This window comes from Ambystoma mexicanum, chromosome 8 (genome assembly GCF_040938575.1).
Source record: "Ambystoma mexicanum isolate Mex_15411 chromosome 8, UKY_AmexF1_1, whole genome shotgun sequence".
Taxonomy (NCBI): Eukaryota; Metazoa; Chordata; class Amphibia; order Caudata; family Ambystomatidae; genus Ambystoma; species Ambystoma mexicanum.
In genome coordinates this window covers 111,848,373-111,865,476 of record NC_090929.1, presented here as the reverse complement: position 1 = coordinate 111,865,476, position 17,104 = coordinate 111,848,373, and the positions used below count along the sequence as shown (strand labels likewise).

General features: G+C 46.9%; 1 protein-coding gene across 4 annotated transcripts in view; it reads right to left on the bottom strand.

Moving 5' to 3' along the window:
• SCAI (suppressor of cancer cell invasion) overlaps nt 1-17,104 on the bottom strand; it is an 877,065-nt gene that overhangs the window by 326,975 nt on the left and 532,986 nt on the right. For all 4 annotated transcript variants that reach the window (XM_069609434.1, XM_069609437.1, XM_069609436.1 and 1 more), the window contains one exon: nt 4,127-4,222. In XM_069609434.1, the coding sequence (XP_069465535.1) occupies nt 4,127-4,222 (96 nt within the window). The remainder of the gene's footprint in view (nt 1-4,126; nt 4,223-17,104) is intronic.

Sequence of the window (17,104 nt, the reverse complement as noted above, 5' to 3'; positions counted from 1 at the left end):
AGGCCTACAGAGAAGGGAGAGTGGAGTTCAGTGGTGGTTGCCTGGAGAATCTCAGACTTGCAGCGACCCACTTTCCGTTTGCTCAGGACATGGTTCTCTGTCTTTACCATACTATGTCCTGCTCGGATCAGTCAGCAGTTGTCCGGTTTCATTTAGTCGCAGTGGACTTAGTTTGTCGAAAAACATTAATTTTAATTGATTTAAAAGAAGGCTTCACGGAGGCCATTGCAAATTCAGAAACCTTTCTTGGTGGAAGTTCATGCCCTTCTGCAATCAATATTTTAAAGAAAGGGTTGTAAATCCCCCGCCTAAGATCTGGGAGCACAACAGCACAAGGATCACAATACACCAGAAATTGGGAGCAGAAAACGGAGACACAGAAGCAAACTAATTCCCAGAGGCGAATTCCTGCACTAGTATATGCAGTTATGATTGACTGTTAACACTCACCCTAGTGCTGGGCTGATGGTGAGCAATGGTGCTTTACATATTTAAACGGTGCAAAACACTGAATATGCGAGCACGTTGACTTTCCCGGAACCCATGGTAGCAATTCACCAAATCGTAACAAAGCACACAAACTAACAAACCCAACACAAACTAACAAACCCAGCTTCCCAGTAATGCACCAGACTCTGAAACACAGAGAAACAGTATTGCTTGCTGGATAGGAGAGCCTGCCAACATGCTGGCCAGACTAACCATCCCGCCCCCATTGCATACAGCCTACCACTCCCACTCCACCCCACCCACAAACCAAGAAATTAACCATTAGAACACCTGCTAGGCCTAGATCTTAAATAACTGTTGTTCAAATTAAGCTTTAAAAAGTAGGAATTTGCCATGGGAGGAATAACAAAATGCTTGGGGAGCCCATGGCTGTCACTGCAAAGACCTGGCCTTCCAGGGTGCCCGAAGGCAGCAGGCATAAGCATGGAGCACCGGCGTGTTTTTCAGTGAAAGTGGCTGGTACCGACCCGAGCGCAGGAGCAAACAGGGCACGAAGGGGGGAGGGTGGGGCCTCCGCTCCTTGCAGGACAGCAACTGCTGGACCTTGGAAAGATGTAGCTGCAATGGTGCTGTTTTTGTCCTAACTGACTGGATGCGTCCATGCACAGAGATGTGTGTGTGAGTGATGTGGGCATTTGTGCCTGTGACTATGGACACGCGCCCCCCATGCATGCACACACTGATGCCTGCGCACTTGCACCTTGATGCAGAAGACCAGCTACATGCATATATGGGCACCTCCAGGAACATATAGCATTACTCCTCCTCCTTGACCTGTCAGCCGCATTCGACTTAGTGGACCACAAATTCTTATGCAGCCACTTGGACTCAGCTGCCCATTTCTCCAGGGAAGCATAGTGTGGATACAATCCTTCCTCAGTGACCAAACCATGAGGGTCTTCTCGCCATCTGCAGCTGCCGACCCTATTCCCATCACTTGCGAGGTGCCCCAACAAGGATCATGTGTTTCTCCAACTCTGTACAATATATTCACCAAGCCCCTGTTTGATGATCTTGATCATCTGGGTATCACCTACACTAATTATGCAGATGATGCCCAGATCCTCCTACCACTTACTGGGGATTATGGCAAGGATTTGGCGTAGGTGAATATAATTTACAGCATCGTTCAGGCATGGATGGCTACCCATGGCCTCTGCCTGAGCGAAGATAAAACAGAGCTCCTCATCCCGGGATCTGCATCTCTTCTCACCAGACTTGGCACTGATTATTCATCATCGATGGGAACTCTATTAAGGTGGCCAAAGAAGTAGAAACTCTAGGTTTTTACTTAGATTCCACCCTAACATTCACTAAACAGGTAAACACCCTTGCCTCCTCTACAGCATATACATGCAAATGAATTAGAGCTGGTAAACGGTTCCTTTCATCCAACAGTTGCATGATCCTAGCCAGAGTCCTTATTTTATCCAAACTCGATTACTGCAACGCCTTATACATTGGTGCCAACAAATACATTATTAATAAAATACAGATACTCCAAAATAATGCCCTTGGAGCTGCTCTCAGTATCTCAAGGAAACAACATATTTCTGAAACAAGAAGGAAATACAAGTGGCTGTCCACATATGAGAAAATCTGACTAAAAACATCATCCCTTATCCACAAATGCCTAAACAATAAAGCACCCAGTTATCTGATAGAAAGAATCTCTAGAAAAACTTCTACTAGACCCACGAGACTAGTCAACTCCAACTGCCTTCAGGTGCCCGCTTTAAATTATCCACCATTGGAAGCACTGGCTTGCCAGTCAAAGCAGCCCAACTCGGGAGGATAGCCCAGGGGCAACATGCTCGCCTTGGAAGCAAGACGACCAATAGCAACACAGGTTCGATCCCCGGGTCCACGCTTTGAAACCTCTGGGTATTAAGCGCGTTATAAATAATCTATCATATCATATCATATAACTGTGCAATTCATTACCGACCCCTCTTAGAATGGACCAAACGTTCACTAAATTCAGGCAAAATATGATCAAATGGCTCCTAGAAAATGAAGATAAATGAACCTTTAGAATATGACTACATCTGTAAATAACTGCATGGATCGGCTTTTGTATAGATTGTCTGTATATTCTTTACGTCTGTTTTATTGTATGTACTTTATATCCAATACTTGTTAGTTTAGATGTTATTATACACCCTTGTAATCATTGTAACCATTCTAACCTGTGTACTAAACGTCACGACTTCTTACTTTCTGCGCCCCGATACCCTCGGCCTGGCGCGCATAATAAATCAAAAACAACAACAAAAACATAGGCTTGTGAATACCTCCAATACAGTGCATGCGTGTGCACACATAGCTGCATGCACAGATGATAGCACACACCTGCACGCAGGCTCACCCACATGTGCATTCACACAAAAACCTCTGGCAAAGCACCTTGTACACCTGCACGTGCCCGCGTGCACGAAACCACACACACTTGCACAAGTGCCCTTGCACTTCTGCACACACATCTCAACATGCAACATTTGTTTTCCATATACTACTGGTATACAGCCCCACATTCCCTTTCCCCCTCGCAGAAGCTGCAAGAGCCTGCAATGGAAATGAAAGAGGGGCTTTGCATGGAGCTCTGCCTTCCATTTCCATGGTTACCATCCTTTACGAGATTTGTTTTGTCTGAAACAAAGGGCCACATGCTTGCGCCAGCCCGTTATTTCAGACAAAATTATTGCTTTCAGCACTCTATTTAGAACACGTTGCGTGCTAATGGAAATAATCGCCCATTCCCAGGTCTGTACTGGGTAGTATCCGCCCAGTGACGCTTATTAAAGTCCCTCGCAGTGCTCGGGACTCTTAACTCTAGAACCGGTCTGTTACCACCAGGTACAGACCGGGAAACGGGCGATTATTGCTTAATTCGCACATGGAGTTTTATTAATGACCTGCTCTCAGCTACTCAGAATGCAGTCTATAACTGCTGATATTGTTTGCATGCCAAACATTGTCATTTCAGAAGCAGACAGGAAAAGAACAGAATACATTTCACTGCATTTAGGAAACAGCAGTGCAATTACCCAGCGCAAGTTACTTCTCTACACATCCAATGAAACAGGCAACATCCAATTTAGCGCACCAAAGTGAAAGTTAAAAAACAGACCAATCCCTTCACTTTCATATAATGAAACCATTCACTTTTCATTATAAGGACCATGCGAATGTTAAAACTGTTACAGTACAACCAAGTGTACCATTAAAATGCTTGACTTATAAAGGAAACCTTGCTATTACAAAAAATCACATACAATTTGCTAACAGTATACATTTACATATCCCATTAATGAATTAACATGTTTTACTTCGAAATCTATACAGCTGTCTCCACAATGTGCTCATAGTCTTCTAGGCCCCGGGAGGGAGTCATTATCACTTGGGTAATGACCACTCCCCAACTTCAGGCCCTCAGTGAACTGTGGGGAGGGTCATTATCCCACGATAATGACCTCTCCCTCGGTATGTAGCGGCTATAACACCACTTTCCAAGCACAAACTTCACTGGGACTCCCAGATCCCGAATTTCTTATGGCATGTGAAAGACATATAGGAAGCCTGGGAAAAGGGTGAGGGGCCGCTATTGCATACTGACCTGTGCTGTTGCTGAAACTTCCAAAGTTTGGTGTACACATCAAACGTTCTTCCAAAATAGGACTGCCATTGCTTCTGGCCATATTGAGGTAAATCTCTGCAAAACAAATGAGTTAATTATAGACAGACCATATGGAAGAAGGCAACAAAAGAAAAGCACATTAAGATATGCAGATGAGGTACGTGTTGATAATGCTGCGCTGTCGGCTGCAGAAAATGAGCCATTTATTGTTTACTCGGGCCTTCTACTTGAAAGGGGGCAGAACAATTGGAACTCCAGTATTTTTGAAACGCGTGGACACGCGTGCAGGCCGCGTGCCGTCTTGGCAAAATGTGAATGATGCCTATTGCTTTTCTATAGAACACGGAATCCAATTAATGCATTTTTTCAGGTAATGGAATTCCAATTTGGTGCTTCTTTCATACAAAAATTTCCTATTTTCCCAAAAACAAAAAAAAACTAAAATTCAAATGTGACATCCCAATAATCTTAAAGAACGATAATGAAATGATCAGGAAAAAAGGGTTATAAAATGGCAGGAGAAATCGCTCTTGGGCCAGTTTTGATGATCAGAACGCCACACTTACAATGGGCCTCTCTGGCAATGGAAAAAAATAGATAAATAAATATTTATATTTATAAAAGTGATGATGTGCGGGTTTGTGACTTGGCAAAGCGTTCTTCCTTATACAATTCCACACTGTTCCACCAATCTGCACCAAATGTCGCATAGTTACCTGTTAGGACCCTGCGGACATTACTGGCTACATGACATTTGGAAACCCAACCCCTTTCCCCTGGATTTCAGCCCCTTCACACATGAGAATCAGCAAAGCGGTAATGTGGTCGTAGAAGGACTGGTCCTCGACCCTAGAATGCGTGGTTTCTGCGCCATGCCAAGGCGAGGCAACAAGTGGGGAGGGAGCACATTAGGTCCCAGTATGCTGCAGCAACCCCAACTCTCGTCCCCTCCCAACACCCCCCAACATCTGCTTTGGGGTAGGTCAGCCGGCCACATGCTCCCTCTCTCAGAGTGCAAAGCACATCAAGCGATAAGCGAATCGGAACAGCGACCAACAGACTTGCAACAATTGATGAGTGTTGTCGTGTCTGTGTCTGTCCACAGAACCCGTTCGGAGAACGGCTACTTTTTGCTAGTCCGAAATAAAAAACGACCCTTTCAGTAGAAAATTAAAAGTAGCGAAAGAGTACTATCAATTTCCAACCTTGCAAATTGACAGCGACATGGTTTTATTGCGCTCAAACTTTACTACTTTATTTTCTTTAAGTTTAATACGTGTTTGTTTTTATATCCACATTTCTTGAACATAACAAAACACAAGAGTATTGCAAAGTTGAAGTAAAGGTCGACCTAAGTAACAGCACTAATGCTTCTCTGGTAATGAACTGATGGATCGCACTCCCATTTAATCTTAGTAATGAAATCCTATATCCTGTGAAATGGCGATTTCTTCTTTCCAGACATGTCGCCTATCCGATGTCGCAGTGGGGGAGCAGCAAAGGACGTGAGGCGCAGAAATGGTGAGAAATGTCCTCGTACAATCCACCCGTCTTTCCACAGGGAACAGGTCCTGGTCCCCCTAGTCTGTGCAAGAGCAGCCAATCTGCTTGGTTGGATCAAAGGGGGAGGCAAGGATGTCCCCTCACCACCAGGGCATTGCCATTCCTTGGTGACTCTGGCCCTGCCAGGAGTTGCCCTTCCTGCTGGCCGGAGGGTTCCATCAGCCCTGGTCCCATTGCCTAAAGGTTGGGTCGGTTCCATGCCCACAGGATCGAAGGTGTGCACGTAAACACGCTAAAGGCAGCCATCTTGGGAATCCAATGCCTACTCCAATCAAAGGTCCTTCAAGTGACTTCTTTGCTTGGTTCTGGGGGTTGCCCCCGGCGATGTACAAGCTTCCGGGTCTTTCTAATCCCATGATGCGCTCCTCCCAGGCAAGACCTTGCTGCGGCCACGTGCTCTTGTCCCAGAGGCCTCTACATAGCCCTTAGAGAGTCAAGCAGGATCTGCACTTGTCCCTGGTACCCTAAAGGTTCTTAGACAGGATTTCGTCCCCAGTCAGGTTGCAAGTATTATACCCCTCCCGCAGCCAAGGACAACCCTCTTGAGTTTGTGCCCATTGGAGGCTCTGGTCACGTCCACCTGGTGGCAAGCTTCCATTTCGCTCTGGCGGCTTTGCTGCAACCACCAGGCTGTGTGGAAGGCAACTTTTTCACGCTTCAATATCTTCTGGCTCCAGCCATCTTGCGGATGGGAGTGGGATCGAGGACAGGGAGTATGGGGGGACAGGTCCCAGTCTAAATATGTGGTGTGGGAGGGACTATGGGGGGCTGGCCCTCATAAAATGGGGTGAGAATAGGTGGGCACTGGGTAGGGTCTGCGGCAAGTTGGCTCATACTAACTCGTCACAGATACCCCCTACCAGCTTCAAAAGGGGGCGAGCGGAACGCCCCAGTGTGGGGGCCCAAGGAGTCCAGTGACAGGGAGACAGCATGCATTAGAGGGCTAGAGGAGGGTACATTCATTCCTCCCCCCCATGACAGAGGCACGGGGAAATCCCTCCGTTTTATTCTCCTTTCTTTACACCTTTCACCAATCTATGTTACCACCCACGGCTGGCACCCCATTCCGTGAAGTCAGGGCCCCACGTCTGGCAGCAAGACGGGAAAGAATATCAATGTCCCCATCCCCTCCCCCACATGCCAGATGGCGTCCCTGGCGCAGGCAGCTTCTCCGTGTATACCGCTGTGCCCCGTTTAACACTCGGGCCCAATGGTGTGGGCACGGACTTAGTATCCAGTGTCCCGCACTGAACACCACAACAGATCATTTTAATGCTCCTTGCATACATTTAAAAGCATTTTTAAAAAGCATAACACTAAACAAAGAGCATTTAACAGTTTTCCTTGGCTTATTCTTGAAGCCAGACGACCAGTGAAACTTTTAATTGGGTAACAATAACACTTGCCACTACAGCGCTTAGACGTGTAAGTAGCCCACCATGCTGCGCTATATTTTAAAAAAAAAGATTTACTACTATATATTATTGGCAGATTGAAGTCATTATTGACTCGCTCTCGGCCAATAAGAATGATCGGACTGCGGTCAGTAACTACTTGTATTGAACGCTTTCTGAATATTCTGAATTATACATTTATTTTTCAAATTTAACAAAATAAAAGCACATTTAATTTTGCCAACAAAGTCTGAGTGTTTGTTTTCCTCGCTATTAAACGAGTTTTTCTACTTACTAGTCACAACTCCAAAATCTGTGTGGCTGTTGCCTTTTGGGTGGGGGTAATTACCCCTTCCTCTGTCTAGAATATCGTCTGCCCAGCAGTGACCAATAATTACCTATCAGCCATGGATGTATTTCAAAATGCGAATACATGATGGCTCCACATGAAACTCTAGTCGTCTCTTAACCCCACCCGCGCCCCCACTAGAACCTCCCCCTTCCCCACACGACATTTCTTGTGTGAACCCCACTTTCACTCAAGCACTTTTCGGGAACAATCACTCCTTCGAGTGTTGGTTAAACGTTCCTATTAAATGCTTCGCTTTCGATGAAAGGGCAAGGGGTCATATCACAGCTGGGCTTGCCCATGAAATAGGGGCGCAGGCCGAGATAAAGCAGAAGCAGGGGGACCAGGTGATGTGCACTAACGAGGACCCCCGCCAAAGAGAATTTATAGCACCGCCGAATCGGGGGAGGGGCAGATGGGACGCGCCATCGACGGAGCGCTCCTGCAGGCACCGAACACATCCCGCCAGCCAGAGAAGAAATTAATGGGGCGTGGAATGAAATAACGGCCCCATAAGTGAAACGACCTTCAGGAGCGTGGAGGACCTCCATTGCCAGCAGCTCGTGAGGACCATGTTCAAGGAGCCTGCAGCACTCATTCTAAACCCCCACCCCCACCCCAGAGAGGTGGAGAGTAAAATGTAAGAGGATGTGTGCAGGGCCTCCAGCCAACAGTGTCTGCCTAGATCACCCAATCTAATCTGATGTAGCTAACAAAATAATAAAAGGCCAGAAGTATGTTTGTCCCTGTATGTTTGACTGATGCAGTTGCTTTCCTTTCTGTCACCACTAGAGGGAGCTGTTGCCTTAGGATATATAGAGGCAGTGCCAATTTGCGTAGCTTTGCCTGTTCTCGTCGCTAGAGGGAGCTGTTGCCTTGGGATATATAGAGGCAGTGCCAATTCGCGTAGCTTTGCCTGTTCTCACCGCTAGAGGGAGCTTTTGCCTTAGGATATGTAGAGACAGTGCCAATTTGCGTAGCTTTGCCTGTTCTCACCGCTAGATGGAGCTGTTGCTTTAGGATATATAGAGGCAGTGCCAATTTGCATAGCTTTGCCTGTTCTCACCGCTAGAGGGAGCTGTTGCCTTAGGATATATAGAGGCAGTGCCAATTCGCGTAGCTTTGCCTGTTCTCACCGCTAGAGGGAGCTGTTGCCTTAGGATATATAGAGGCAGTGCCAATTTGCGTAGCTTTGCCTGTTCTCACCGCATCCTACATTGAAAGCGAGCAAGTAGTGGAGAGGGCAGGATTCAAAGAGTGACAAGAAAGGTAGCCGGCACAATTAGCACCAATACATGGACATCAAAGTAGCATGGCAAACATACCTGGTCCTGCTTTTTTTGCCCCAAGGTTGTGGGGAACCAGCTATTTGTGGGGGGAAAAACTGGAAAGAGAACATTTTAAAGTTCTTTCTCGCCATTTATGGACCAAATTACTCTATGGAGAGAAAATATGCCCTTTTGTATCGTTGTTTGGGTTATGGAGGTTTGGAGGTGTTTAAGAGGCTCCCCAAGCCTACGGTGTAGGAAGGCTTAGTTTTGAGTGCATTTGAAACTAGTATATTAAAACATGGTACACATTAGGATGTCAAGGAGAATAACACCCATGCAAGATATTGATTTGCCACCAGGGAGCAAAGAAAACCTGAGCGCATTGAGGAATTTCGTTTGGCATTGAAAAGATTACCTGTCAAATGTCAGTTTAAGCCATGTTGTTAAGAGGAACAATTGAGAGGCCAATTAATGATAAAATGTGCCAAGAAGAAAGTACGTGAAGAGCTATGGAAAGAGAAGGACCAAGATCTTGACAGAGCTGTGGAGATAGCCAAGAATGTGGAACACGCGGCACACTGAATTAAGGAGTTGGCCAAAGAAAGTAGGGTCATCGTGGACAATACAAGAAATGTTGTTGGACAGACTGAAACCAGCATGGTGCACAAGGACAGGCCGCCCACTAATGCCTCGTGCAAAGGGGAAAATGTCCCTGCTAGGAATAAGGAAGGCGGCTGGAGGAACAGAGGAAAAGATAAAGATGATTACTGGAGGAACAGAGGAAGGAGGAGAGGATTTCCGAACAACCAAAGAGAATTAGCTGGCGGTCGTGAAGGCACTCACCCCTTCAAGTGTGGTCATAGATGTGGCAGTAGTGAACATTTTGCAATGGACAGAGTGTGCAGCTGTATTTGTGGAATGCAGACGCTGCGGTAGAAAAGGACATCTTGCTAAGTGCTGTTGAATTTGGAGTGGCAATGTAGGAACTGTGAAGGAGGATGTGTATGATTTTGATGACATGTATGACGGGTTGGATGTGGTGCAAGTGGTGGATGCCATATGTCAGGTTAAAATCAAGAAACCCAGGACTTTGATCAAAGTCAATGGAGTAGCGATTGAGATGTTGGTTGGCAGTGGCACAGACTATACTTTGATCAGTAAAAAGTCATGGGAGGAAAGTCTTTCCAGATGTGTGTTGAAAGAAGTCATTCAAGGATAAAACTACTATCAGCAAAATATATGTAACAAATGTAGGGGGAAATCTATTGTCTTGGAGTTGACAAGCTGCCCTTGGCATAAAGTTAGACCCCAATGGCAAAGAGCAAGTGCACAACGGATGTAATATGGGGGTGACAGAGTCTAGTGAATTGGTAGTGACAGTCTAATGAACTGGAAGAGCGTGAGGAGGCTAAGAGGGCTCCTAAAGTCTTCAGGAATGAAGCTGGGGTCTTGAGGGGTTTCATCCACAAAATCAAACTTAAAAAGTAATCTGTGCCATTTTTTGCTAAGCTCAAACCAGTTCCTTTAACATGTAGAAAGGAAGTTGAAGCGGAACTTGATAGGATTTTGGAGGAGGGCACCATTGAGCGATCTGAAGCATCAGAATGGGTGAGTCCCATCGTGGTTGTTCAGAAACCTAATGGGTCGATCAGATTATGCATAGACCTCAGACAAGTCAACAAAAACATTGTTACTGAGAGGATGTCTTTACTCAAGGTTGACAAAATAATTACTGATTTTAGTGGTTTCAAAATGTATTCATTGTTGGACTTCAAATCTGCGCATCACCAAATCTGCATGCACTCTGTTTCACATGATATTCTTATGTTTATCACCCATGTTGGTCTGTTCAAGTGTGTCAGGATGCCAATTGGGCTTATATCAGCTGCCAGCATTTTTCAAAAAGTGATGCACACCGTTTTGGGTGGTGTGAAATTATACCAGGATGACATATTAGTGGAGGGGGGGAGACAGGAGAGAGCATGATGTGAGGCTAAAAGAGGTGTTAAGAAAGTTGGAAGTTGCTGGTTTGACCCTGACCTTAGATTAGTGTACATTTGGTAAGGCACAGGTAGACTATTTAGGTTATCATTTATCTGGAGATGGAATGTGCCCCAAATTGAGCACGGTCAAGGTCACTGTAGAGATGTCATCACCTGACAACAAGGCAGAGGTATCCTCCTTTTTGGGCGCGAAAGAGTATTACGCGAAATTTGTCAAAGGTTTGGCCAGTAAAACAGTGAATATGAGAAAACTCACTAGAAAAGGGGTGAGATGTGATTGGAATGAGATGTGTGAAGAGGTGTTTGTGGTGCAAAAGGACATCAAAAGGTCACAGGTATTACAAGGGTTTAGAGAAGGAGCTCGCACAATCGTGTACACCGATGTCTCAGAATATGGCCTTGGTGCAGTGCCCATGCAGGAGGATGGTGCAGGGTTGCATAGCATATGCCTCCAGGGCACTCAAGGATGTGTAAGGACGCTATTCTGTCATTGAGCAAGAAGCTTAGGCGGTATTGTGATCCATAACCAAATTCAAGGTATATTTGTATGGTAGGGCGTTTGTTGTTCGAACGGACCACAAACCTTTGGTGGCAATTTTTAACACAAAAGGATTGGATGGCGTGTCTATGAGAATGTCCAAGTGGATTGCCAGACTGCAAGGTTCAGAATTTGTGGTAGAAGACGTACACGGTAAAGATAATGTCGCAGCTCGCGCTCTGTCTAGGCGTCCACTTGTGGAGGATGATGAACCCACACATTGACAGATGATGGTGTCAGGGACACCTCTGTTGCTGAGGAGTGTCTTCAAGAGAGTGAGTGGCTGGAAGCCTGTCAGGATGATGCGGAGGATCAAGAGGTGAACAAGCTGGTACAAGGGAGATGGAGTGGGAGTAATGATCAAGATTGGAGCCAACCACTCAAATAGTTCAGGAAAATCAAAGAAGAATTGAGTGCAGTAGATGGCTTTGTTTGAGAGACCGGGCTGGAGTTGGGACATAAGGCGCATATGGGAATAGGCACCCCCAAATCCCTCATTAGGATGGATTTCTGGTGGCCAAGTATGGATAGGGTCATTGAGACATGGACCAAGGAGTGTGAGGAGTGTAAGAACAGTGACAAGGTGTTGGAGACAAGAATACCTCCCATGGCGATACCACAGGCTCCCAGAGTTCCATGGGATACTATTGCCATAGACGTCTTAAGGTCGTTGAATTCATGAGGTGCCAAAGACGGCTATGTAGTTGTGGTCATGGATTTGCTCACGAAATGGCCAGAACCAGGTGTGATCAAAGATATCCCGTCCAGAAATGTGATCAGGTTCCTTGAAGCTTTACTTTGGTAGGGAAGGTTGGCCGCCGGTTTTGGCAAGCGACAACGATCCGCAGTTTGTGTCCAGGGAATTCCAAGGTTGGTTGGAGGAGAATGGAATCCAGCACAAGAGGCTGGCCCTATACCATTCACAGAGTAATGGCGGAAAGTTGCAGCTGTCACAGACCAAACCCCTGGATTAGAACAGGCTAGTGGTCGAAGTGAGCGGGAACAGTCGGGAGCAGAGTTCCACTACTTTTCATTTTTACTGTTAGCAATTCCACTAATTGCACTACTTTTTTCAACCATGTTCACCATTCTGGAACTCTTCCTTGTGAATTTAAAGCACTCTTCTCCACTTTACCACCAGATATCAGTTACTGCTAAACTGAAATCTGTTTCAACTCCATTGGCTGTCAAGCAGCATAGCTGCAACCCTTGAGAAATGTGTTGCACGTTGCTTCCCGCCTGGGTCACAGTCCCACTACTTTTTTTGGTACACTTCTACCACTGGCCTAGGCAGGCTTTCGGGTTTAGGGACAGCTACGGGGCACACATGGGGTCGTGTCGACCTTATCCAGGAAGTTTCCCGAACTTCTGTTACCAGCCTCATTATCTGAAAGTTATTCAAGAGATACCCCGAACTCGAAAGCGCGACCGGTACCGAAGACCCTAGAAATCTTATGCAGGCGGGGGGGTGGGGCTCGCGAGTAAAGCCGCTGTACTCTGACGATCCGGAGGCCAAAGAGGACAAGGGGCATCGTCTTCAGGCAGGTGTCTCTACTGCAGACATTTGGGCTCATTAGGAGGAGGGTCACACAACCAAAGGCGCCCAGAGGACCGACCTAAAAGCGCTGGCCTCGGACAGGAGTACTTCCCAAGTACGAATCCCTTAGCAGCCCCGGGTTAGCCTCCCATCCTTCCGCGGTCCATACATTCAGTACCATTCCAATAAAACGGGGTATTAATAATAGCTGTTATTGTAGCGCTTAGAAGGAATCCAGCATGAAGCGCTATATAAGAACGCAGATTATGCATTATTATGACTAGCTGGTTATAGTTGAGGTATAACGTAGGCTAATGTCGGGCAGGTGTCTGATGCTCGCCTTTGCTCTACAGTTCTCATTGTTGCTGCTGGAAAAGACCGCGAACGTGTCGGATAGAAAGTCATCACAGCATAATCGCAGGTGACACATCAAAGTGGCATTGCGTGACAGGAGGCCCGCGCGTCTCCATGGAAACTCTGGGGGATGCAGGAATCCCTGAGGCTTCCAAGCAATGCGCACAACTTTACTTTACAGACGAGCGTCAGATGAGTCCCTAGCACTGTCATGCATGTTTTGGTCTAGAAGTCGGTACATGGCACAATGAGGCCTTTTCTCTGCACATCGGGTATTTGAATATCACGAATATCGCCTATGTGCTCCCTTTCGCTGCATAACAAGCGCAGCAGCGGTTACTACTAGTCAGCGTTTCATCCTATCAGCTTCGGTCAGTGACTTGCAGATTAGAAACCAAGCTCGGCAGCAAGCACTCAACCCACGGAGCTACCGTGACAGCATTCCTTCACCTATTGTCTTGTCATTGCACCACAAAACAGGAACTCGAGAAAAGCACATTTGCACACGTTAAAGCCCATTGTATTATAGAATAATTGACGGGAAGGGGGACGCCACACCCGTGAATATTCGATTCGTTTGCAACCAGAGGCCACTGCTCTGTTGAGTTATCAGGTTTGTAACATTTCTTTAGGAATCGTTCACTGTGATCAAGTTTCCCGAGCAGCGATTCCTTTGACAGCAGGTGACAGCATCGTGGTGGAGCCTGCTAGTCACCCGGGAAAGTGTGTTGACACTTGAATAGTTAGCAAGCGCACTGCAAGTAATGAAACAATGCCGACACATCCCACAAAGCCTGGGCCAGAGTTAACAGCGGTTTTCCCTCATCTGAGGGGTTCCACGTCTTTAAGTCTGTGCATTTGTATCCTCATAATTAGCCCTGGTGCATGTGCTCCCCAAGGCGCTGCATGACTGCGATCCACGAGGAAAACAGGGAAACGTGGCGGGAGTGGGAGGGAACCCGGAAGAGGCACACGTGCAGAGATCTGCTCTCCATTCTTGGGCCCCTGAGGAACTTAAACTTCATCGCTTTTCCAATTGTGGGTCTCATGGCTAAAGGTGCTGAAATCAACAGGTGGAGAGAGGTACTGGAGGAAGCCGAGGCGCCCCGCCCTTTCCTCCGGAAAGAACGGGCATATAACGTAAGGTAACGTAATTGTCATTTGTATAGCGCCTTTCACCATTCGTATGGTCTCGCAGCGCTGTTGGTTGAACGCCCTTGGGGGACAGAAATCCAGGTATGCAAAAGTCGCCAGAGAGTTATAGAATGCGTGTGTGCATTTTAGTCAAAACAAAGGTAGGCAGGTAGGGGTGACCAAGACCTTGCTAGCCACCCAATGTCGAGCTTTCATGTGGATGGGTGCAGAGAGGTGGTCTGGAGAGCATGGGAGAGCGGGAGACACCTTATGTGTGCAGCTAGACCGAATGTGTATCGTGGGGGATAGCTGCATTCTAATGGCAGGGGTGCTGTGTATGCGAAATTGGAGATATCTCCAGGTGGCCCTGTACAATGATCTGATATGGCATTTATAACGCGCCTATACACAAGTGTTTCAAGGCATGACGAGGCAGGGAGGGGGAACAGAGGGAAGACAGAGACAGCGATCCTACTAGGCCAGGTGTCATTCAGATCGCGCAAGTGCATGGGAAGGGGAAAGGGAAAAGTGCGTGGGGGAAGGGAGAGGGGAAAGTGCAGTACATGGGATAGTAGAATAAATAAGATAAATAAAAAAGGCCAGTTGGTGGCAAGTGCAAGGTAAGTGCAGACATAAGTGCTGGTAGGGGGACTGTAGGGATATAGAAAACAGTCCCCATGTGCAGGGGTTGCCAAGGAGGCAGTGCAGGTGGGCAACTGGCGGGGCCTGGGCCCGAGATCAGAAAGGGTGGTCAGGTAATCAGTGCAGTTTCTGTCAGGAATTCAGCAGGGGAGCAGGGGAAAGAAAGCAGAAACAAAGAGAAAGGTTTTCAGGTGCTTCCGGTACTGGAAATGGAAGGTCCTATGAATAAAGGGTCCTTTTAAGAGCATACCAGTTCATCCTGAATGCCCGCAAGAAATCATTGCAGGCTCCGCCCACTCCTGCAGTTAAGCCATGTTGCTAAGCGGCTGGCCAATGCATCGTCAGTGAAGATGAGCTCCGCGTAAGAGGCTAGCAGCCTCCTCTTAAACTGCTGCTTAATGAGGAAGTCTGGACCGCCAATGTAGGAAGAGTTAACATAGCCCACCCTCGAGCCTATGCCCCAAGTAACTACATCAATCTAAATGAGGGTGTAACAGAATGGGAGGATTTTCTGGAGGACCTCTGGGTGAAAATGTCACGCTGGAGGAGTGCGGGGTGGAGGGCACGCCAACATGAAACTAAGTTTATTTTTTACAGAGGTGGCGGGTTCACAACAAGAAATCATAACATAGGGCCTAAACGTGAAGCCCCAGAGATCCTCGCTGCCCCTTGAATCAAAAATTCTGTCTGAACGAACTTAAGTTTAAGCCAACTCGAGAGCTGTCAAATAGGCCGACGACACCCCGTACCCATCGCCACGAAGGAGCCCATGGGTGGCGTAGAGAGAGAAGCGCAAATTGAAGGTGGGTATGAGGGCAGCCAAATGACAGATGTCGCTGGTCAACAATATTGACGACAAGAAGGACACCTGAGCCAGATGCCAACATTTGTATTGCACAGATTACATTGGACACGTGCATAGAGTGCGTCTCTTGCGGACTCCATTCAATATCACCGGACAGGCCCATCGGGCAATAGGCCCAGGGCCGAATCAAAACCGCCAAATGCTAATGGGGGCCACTTTTTGCCCAACGGGTAATTCACTCTGCGGCTAGCAGTTTTGAGCAGAATAGGTGAATACCTATTCTTTAAAATGCACAATTTGCATCACATTTAATCAAAAAACTCCCCCTTTGGTACTAAGGAATGAGTGGCCACTTGCAACTGTGGGCCACTTTTTCATTGGTGCAAGAGGCAATTTTATGCCCCAGCCCGACCCTGAATATCTCTCTGAATGAGGCTCGGTTCTATATTGGCCCACACCCACCCCCAGCACAGCAGGTTAGACATCATTACTTCTCTAAAATAAAGTGCATTAATTTATATAAACCGTCGACGCCCAAGAAAAGTGGCTGGGTGGAACCTGCCAAGTTGAACCCCCCCCCCCCTATTTCAGCAATACATTTAGTGATCTGGTCTTGAGGAGACTGAAATGGCTGCATAAAATACTTGCTAGTTCTTGGCCATTTTTAGAGAGGTAATCATTGTTGTGACTTTTGTAAGACCATGGGGGAGTGTGTTCATTTAATGCAGGGCACCACCACATTTCGCACCTACGAGCTGTTGCAATTTTCAACTTTCACAAAACGGAGTGCAAAAGGAAAGAGTAAATACAGGCCCGACTCTTCCCTTCTGCTCTCACTTTTGTGAAAAATTGTAAAAGCCACCCGCAAGTGAGGCTTTGCAGTCGGCATTTACAATGGCTTCCTCGGGAATCCGCCTGCTTTTAGCAGGTGCTAAAACCTGGTGCATCCATTGGAATCCATTGATTTCACGCAAGCGTAGGAAGCACGTGCTCCTTCAAGCTGGAAGAGGAAGGCGCGAAAAATATGAATTCCATTTCGTGCTCCTTCTCTGCCTCCAAACGGCTGATGGCCTGGAGTGTAAATGCCAGGTGCAAATGGCCCAGAGCCCGCTTTAAATGGCTAAACACGTGTTCCATGCCTTACCTTGCCACCGGGGGGCTTAGAAAACGAGCACCAGGGCATATCTTTTGGGGTGTAGTTAATTGAACTTGCACATGCATCTGTTACTCTGAGTTAGGGTTTGGAAAATATAAAATTATTAAAAAATAAAATAAGGCGGCCCAGATCTTTAGGTTTTCCGAGCCTGGGCTTGGGTTTTTCTGTGCCCTAAGAGCCGATTAATGAGAAGACTTATTCAACAGGAGAA